Genomic DNA, 7,611 nt, shown 5'->3' on the forward strand with positions numbered 1-7,611 from the left:
ATCTCAACTTCGGCGGGTCGGACATGTTCAGTTCACCTGTCCGCTGTCATCAGGGCTCGGCGATAATCCCGTTTGATGTGTCCGTGAAGAGTGTTTTGCTGTGGAAATCAGTGGCCGCGAAGAACACGGACGTCCCATCCTATGGGTTCGGAAGTATCCCAGTGCCGCCGCGAGTGTGGAAATTGAAGGGAAAACCTTAGAGATTTGTGCAGGCCCAGGCCAGGCCCGACCATTCGTACGTTCGTCAGGGTGTATATCGAGAGTAGTTTTTCGATACACCGATAGAGGCGAGAACGAGCCGCGCGATAAAAGTGTAAGGAAATGTATATATATATATAATAAAGAAATAGAAACATACAAAAAGAAAGAGAGGGAGAGTAACAGGGAAATATATCAAGCAAGTGATGGTATATCATCATCAGCAATGCACATTTTACGAGATCTCCAAAAAGGACGAACGAAATGTAACACTCGAGACAATTCCTCTCTGTGTGTAGAGTGAGATGGAGAGATGGGCCAAGGGAAACAGTGGACCAACAGCACAATCATAATAATACACATACACACACATACAGACACGTTAGTTTATATATGTGTTTACAGTATATATGTATAGGGAGAGCAAATCGGCAGAGGTTCTATTTTTAAAATGGGACTTCTTAGTGTGAGTGTGCATACTAGTATGTGTGGTGTTATGTGTGTACCACCAGTAAATACATATATATCTGTCTATCTGCCTTGCTGGTCTATGCTATTTTCGATGATCATAAAGTATAAATAACCTGTGAGTGTGTCAGTTCTATCTAAACATAGTAAATTGTGGAGCCATTTTTACATATTTATGGTATATTTTTGAATCTCAATGAGGTGTCATAACTGATGTTGACCCCCCGCGCGCAGCGCCACTATCAACATAACCTTCTCACGAAGATTTTTGGGGCAAGGGAACCATATTCCACTGCAATTTTACTTTTTCTGCCTCCCTCTCTCTATATACTTTTATATTTTTGTTTATATCTTCTGTAAGCATATGTATGTATGTAGTAGTAATTGATGATATCTTTGTTCACCAGGTCGAAAAGAGTACGAGAGAGAGTCCACCCTTCGGGCGGGACTGAAGGGCTCCTCGGGTAACCACCTATCCGCATTTGTGGTTGTGGTGAGTGTGTGGGATATCATGAATGCTCTGAAGGTGTGAGGTGGTACGGACACGACGACAGCCACGGTGGCGACGGGCCCGGAGTGCGGCCCCGGGGCCGCCGAGAAGGGCGCCGGTTGCTGGTGGTCCTCCCTGGCGGCCATGGGCTGCTTCGGAAATAGAGACACGCCGGCCGGCGGCGCCGACGACAGTCGCTCCCAGAAGCGCATTAGCGATCAGATCAACAGGCAACTGCAGAAAGACAAGCAGGTGTATAGAGCCACCCATCGGTTGCTGCTGCTCGGAGCTGGCGAGTCCGGCAAGTCTACCATAGTCAAACAAATGCGGATCCTGCACGTAAACGGATTCAGCGATCGCGAGAAGCACCAGAAGATCGAAGACATCAAAAAGAACATCCGCGATGCCATCATTGTAAGTAGTATACCGTAGATAGCAGCACCTCGCTCGCTAACCTTCGAACCCAACTAATCCTTGCGCTCGCTCCATAAAGATGTAAACAATACACAGTAATCTCTGTTGACTTGCTGATAATGTAATACTTTGCTATTGTTTCCAAGAACACGCTGGCCCCGACGGGACTCGCTGTCAACTTGACATGATACTACTGAAATTGCGGTACACAGTATAATTCTCTCACCTGCAATAACTAAAAAAAAAATATTGTCAATTATCCTGGCTACAATCGCTCGTTGTTCTTGTTAACAGTTTACGAAAGTTAACTATTATATGTTGCGGTTTCCTATTTAATCTACTCGACTTATTTTATATCCGCGTTTTATATTCTTTTTTTAAGGTCTACAATATAGACTACGATTTCATCTTTTAATAAATTAGATCACGTTTCACAATAAATTAAGTTTGCTACTGTGTGCCGAATAAAATACCGTATATTTCGGACAATTACTCGCAAAGTTTAGAGATAATTATTGATAATTAATACGGCATATAATATTATTTAAACGTCTAAGTAAATTAAATTGGTTCGAATATTTGTAAATATATTGGAAAACAGATTTACGTGGCACAAAGGTAAACTGAACTAGAGTTACAAGTCTATATAGCATGTATATTTTTAAATTTCCAACTTGATACCTATATGAGCTTTTATGACTAAGTCAATTACTTTTGATATTAACTGTGCCAGCGATATGCTCCTTCGATCGCTAACTACGTTATTGACATAACACAATTATTATCAAAGATGTATAATGTGCATTAGGCTGGCGAATAGCTTTAAGTATCCGCCTGCGTTACAATATTGTACGCATAGTCGCTTGTTCGTATTTCGAAAACCATAATAACAAGCAGCGTGTCTCAATATTTTTGCCACACGACCCAACTATTTGTTGTACTGCGAACCAATTGGAAACAGTATTACAACAGTTCCTCACTTTGACAGCTATCAGTTCGCCACCCATTAAAAATGTAAGGGTTGCAACCCCATTAAATTGAAATTAAAATGTTGTTTAGTCAAGTTTAATGAATGGTAAGTCAACGGTCAGCAGTAACTTGATAAACGAATTTGTATTGCAATTAATTTACAAAATACTCTATATATTTTAATTAAATAAATGAGTACTCATTTCGTTTTGACTTAAGTGCCAAATCTATACTTAACTAATAATTCCATATTCATTTCGATTTGATAGCTTTAATTAGAAAGTATTAATAAAATGATACACGAAAATCTGTTTTTCTTGATAAAGATGATGAAAATTGATTAAAAATGTTACGCTATTGTTAAAAACCACTAAACGAAATCTAATCTGCAATACAATGAAATGCGGCTATTTTGAAATAAAATATAAATTTAACACATTGCCATGAAATATTTTGTGGTTTATTTTTAGTACCCAGTAGTACACACAAACACACACACACACACTTGAAAAGATAAAGTAAAAAGTAATTTTAAAACAGATTTCATAGTAAGAAGCTGTGACTCAAAATATCATTTATAATTTTGAAAGCAAATATCCAATATTGGTTTTTGGAAAAACTCAATGAAGTTTTAATATACATTTAAAGCATTGTGGTAAATGGAATGAATTAAATCAAGGGTTCTATATTGCATATAGAAAGAAACCTATATTGAAACAAACGTAGAGTAAATTAAGGAATGTTTTAAATATTTTATCTCTGGCGCGGATCATGTTTACATTTGAATGGGAGTTTTTCGTGTTTGCCGTTCGTATTAACGTCGCGCCACAAAAGTATGTTAAAAGCGGAAATACACAATATCGAAAATGGACGGAAAAGGTATTCGAAAAGTACGAAAGGTAGACAATGTATGGACATGTATATGAAGCTAATTAACAAAATTTAAAATTTAAAAAAAACATTGTTGCGTTTGAAGATTTAATAGTCTTAAATCTTCCAATTTTACAATTAAATAAATGTATGTACATACATGGAATTTTCTTACTATATATATAACAATTATAAAACTCATAACTTTAAGACTTTGATGACTAAATATATACAAATATCATTATATAAGATATATTTAGTATTTTTAAAATTTTGTCCTACGTTTCTTATTTAAAATAAGTGTCCGCTATCGGTATAAAACATGTATATTACATCATCGCACATAGTTTGGATGATTAAAACATTAACGCCGTGAGTTGAAAAAGTATATTAAAAGAAAAGCAAGTGCTTTCCAACTCATTAAATGTGCAAATCATTTTTCCCAACTTAAATTGACATTTCCCGCCGCAATATCATTACACTTCCATTGGATAAGTTAATCGCCTCGAAAAGAGAAAAAGTTCTTCTAACCGAAATCTATACTCATTACCTCTAATGTAAAATAAAACTGTCTCAACTTTTGTTTCATCATCCTTAAGATATTAGTAGTTTATTTGTTATTATTATAACCTCTACACAGTTCAATTATATATTTTATATAATTATATAATTGCATTTTTCATGGATAACAAATCTTAAAAATAATGCACTAGGACGAGCTATGAACAATTCTGCTACATGCACACATATAAATAAATAATGCATAACGAGGGTATGAACCTTTCATGCAAAAAAAGCTAATTTTTCTTCATAATTAAAATAAATTATTATTTTTTGTATGTCATTCGCAAGTGCCAGTTTTCATGTAAAAATATAATAAACTCTATGAAAGTTCAGTCTCAATATGTGTATTCATAATTAAAATTATTATAAAAAAAAAAACATTTTTTCTTACAGTCTATTAAGTTGCATCTGTTAATTTATAAATCTGAAATTATAGGATCAAAATTTGAAAAGTCTATGGAGACACATTTTTAATTTAAGTTGTATTCTTTTTCCAGACAATATCTGGAGCGATGTCGACGCTGTCTCCACCTGTTCAGCTACAGCATCCGGAAAATCAAGCTCGCGTTGACTGGATCCAGGATTGCGCGACAGGCCCGGATTTCGACTATCCTCAAGAGTTCTACGAGAACACAGAGGCTCTGTGGAAAGACAAAGGAATTCAAACTACATACGAGCGGAGTAACGAGTACCAGCTGATAGACTGTGCCAAGTACTTTCTGGACCAGGTGCACATCATTAAACAGTCGGACTACACACCGACCGAACAGGATATCCTCAGGTGCCGTGTCCTGACCAGCGGCATCTTCGAGACGCGCTTCCAAGTCGACAAAGTCAACTTCCAGTACGCTCTTTTATCTTTATGTTCTTCTTAATTGAAAAGTGTCTATCTGTGCGGGAAATTAACTATTTTCTTGTTGTTATTGTTTTATAGTATGTTCGACGTGGGCGGCCAGAGGGACGAGAGACGCAAGTGGATCCAGTGTTTCAACGATGTGACAGCCATCATCTTTGTGACGGCGTGCAGCTCTTACAATATGGTGTTACGGGAGGACCCATCTCAGAACAGGCTGCGGGAGAGTCTTGAGCTTTTCAAGTCCATCTGGAACAACAGGTGGCTCCGCACCATTTCCGTCATCCTCTTCCTTAATAAGCAGGATCTGCTAGCGGAGAAGATACTCGCCGGTAAGCATAAGCAAGTAGAACACACTATACCGTCATCAACAAAAAATCTGAACTTTCATACTTGGTACGAACCCAAAAAGTTCACGGAGAATTATTCACACATTACTATCGTAAATAACAATTTTTTTAGATTATTTTGTTTTCTTTGTCATTAAAATAAATATACGTCAATATTTGTATTATAACTTTCATGGATCTTATATATTATATATATATATAAATCTTTAATGTATTTTAATTTGTGTCAATTTATATATTCAAGGTTATACCATGGCATTTCAGTAGATAATCAATTGAAGCCATTAGGGCCAAGAAGACTACATTTAACAAACTCTTACAATATGTAGATATTGTTTTGAAAAATACTAACTATAATTATGTTAGACATAATTTATTGTATACATGACCAATTATCTGCAATATGACTAGGCTTTAAGTATATTTAAAATACGTTTAATGATTATTACATTTAAACAAGAATGAAACAAAACTATTTACATTTTGTTTGATATATATATATATGCATGCGTTAATTTTATTTTTTATTTTCTTGTTTTTAGGAAAGAGTAAATTAGAAGAATATTTTCCTGACTACAAAAGGTATCAAACACCAGTGGACGCGGCGAACGATGCCAACGAGCCACCGGAGGTAGTAAGAGCCAAGTACTTCATTCGGGACGAATTTTTGGTGAGTTCTGATTTCGTTATTAGTTATTATCTGTTTTGTTTGCTGTTTTTGTTGAACAAGTTCGGAAATGAAATTGTTATATTAATTTCATTTAATATCTGTTTGGCTTTAATTATCGTTTATGACGGGACCAATAAACTTGATGCAACGTGTGGCAGAGGGATCGGCGGGGAGGATAAAGTCGGACAAGGGGTTTTATTATGAAATGAAACAATGAAATTGCAGGCAGCGACAACTGCTAATTATATATGTTCCACAACAGACTAATTGTTTCGGAGGTTTCATTAGACGTAGTGTACGGGGTGCGGCAGAAATACGGGCGATTATAAAACTTTATTTTCTTGACCACCGGTAACGGTCATTTCATTTCGTACTCTATACAATACATACAATATTATACCATTTAATATATATTAATTATTTCAATATGAGCTGAGCTCAATATTTTTTATGGAGAAATTAAGTTATTTGTGTTACTTGTTTCTTTGTAACAGTTAGCAATCTCTACCAATCCTCTCCCGCTGATCATATTGTCAACTATTGTTTATGTAATTAGTTATATTTACTGTTTCTTATTTATGTTTTCTTTTTAGCGCATAAGCACAGCAACAGGCGAGGGCAAGCATTACTGCTATCCGCATTTCACGTGCGCTGTCGATACGGAGAATATAAAACGTGTGTTCAACGATTGTCGAGACATCATCCAGCGCATGCACCTACGTCAATACGAACTCTTATAACCGCCCTTTTTTCAACAACAAAAACATGAAAGAAAACAAACACAAAAATAAAAACAAAAAAAATAATTATAATACAAGAGAAAAAAAGAGTATATTTAGCTGCTTCTGTCTTCAGCGCTATTATCTTTACTAACTAAAACAAAACAAAAATAAATATAATATGTATACATAGAATATATGTATATGTGTAACTACGTACAGCACGTTCAAAGCCAACCTAAGAATTAAACAGAACAAAAAAAAGTAATAAGCAACAATTGAATGTAAGGTATTTTCTCTGGAGTAAATGAATACTACATTTAATTCTACAAACAATATATATTACAAAATATTTCAAGAAAAAACGGAAAGAAGGAAGAAATAAAAGAGTATAAATATAAAATAATACTTATCTGATATAGTGACCTACTATTTTGTCGTGATCTCTACTACATAAAAAAGATAGAAGAAAAATAATTTGTTTAAATTCAATTTTTCTTTATCAAACTTAAACCTCGAATATATATATATATATATATATATTATATATTGCATGTGTATAGCGTAAAATAACACGAACCACGGAAGAGAAGAGAATATATCGAAGAATTTACGATGACGCGCGTTCTCGGTTGGTTTTCTGGTATTTCTGTTATTGTTTTTGTCTTCTGGTATATCGCAGACGAATTTTCGAATTTGGCGCTTCCAGGGCGAAACAATTGCTTGACATCGCGCTCGAAATCTATAGGACCAAAACGAAGACAACGCATAGTGATTATATTTGAACTTAACGTTTAAGATTAATGATGATGATGATGATGAATTCGATAATGTTATTTCGGAAATACTAAAACAAACCACACACACACACACACACAGCAAAACGAGAAGGGTAACGATTTAGAATGGATGGAAGCTCCAAATTCGAACTATCGGATTGCATTCTTTTTTTTTAATACTTGTTTTGTTTCTCTCGGATTTCTTGATCTGGAGATCTGAAATGTTATTATTGTTATAATTATATGAATATATAAAAAGAGAAATTC

General features: G+C 35.0%; 1 protein-coding gene across 2 annotated transcripts; it reads left to right on the plus strand.

The window, feature by feature from the left end:
• Positions 1-7,611, plus strand: LOC108560534 (guanine nucleotide-binding protein G(s) subunit alpha). 2 transcript variants are annotated; one of them, XM_017918118.1, is made up of 6 exons: positions 1-313; positions 1,074-1,570; positions 4,471-4,817; positions 4,908-5,158; positions 5,719-5,846; positions 6,440-7,611. In XM_017918118.1, the coding sequence occupies exons 2-6, from the start codon at positions 1,301-1,303 to the stop codon at positions 6,584-6,586; spliced, it is 1,143 nt and encodes a 380-aa protein (XP_017773607.1). In that variant the 5' UTR covers positions 1-313; positions 1,074-1,300; the 3' UTR covers positions 6,587-7,611. The 2 variants fall into 2 exon arrangements, with proteins under 2 accessions (XP_017773607.1, XP_017773608.1); XM_017918119.1 differs by lacking the exon at positions 1-313 and adding an exon at positions 708-784.

Source organism: Nicrophorus vespilloides, unplaced genomic scaffold (genome assembly GCF_001412225.1).
Source record: "Nicrophorus vespilloides isolate i.1.1-1 unplaced genomic scaffold, Nicve_v1.0, whole genome shotgun sequence".
Lineage (NCBI taxonomy): Eukaryota > Metazoa > Arthropoda > Insecta > Coleoptera > Silphidae > Nicrophorus > Nicrophorus vespilloides.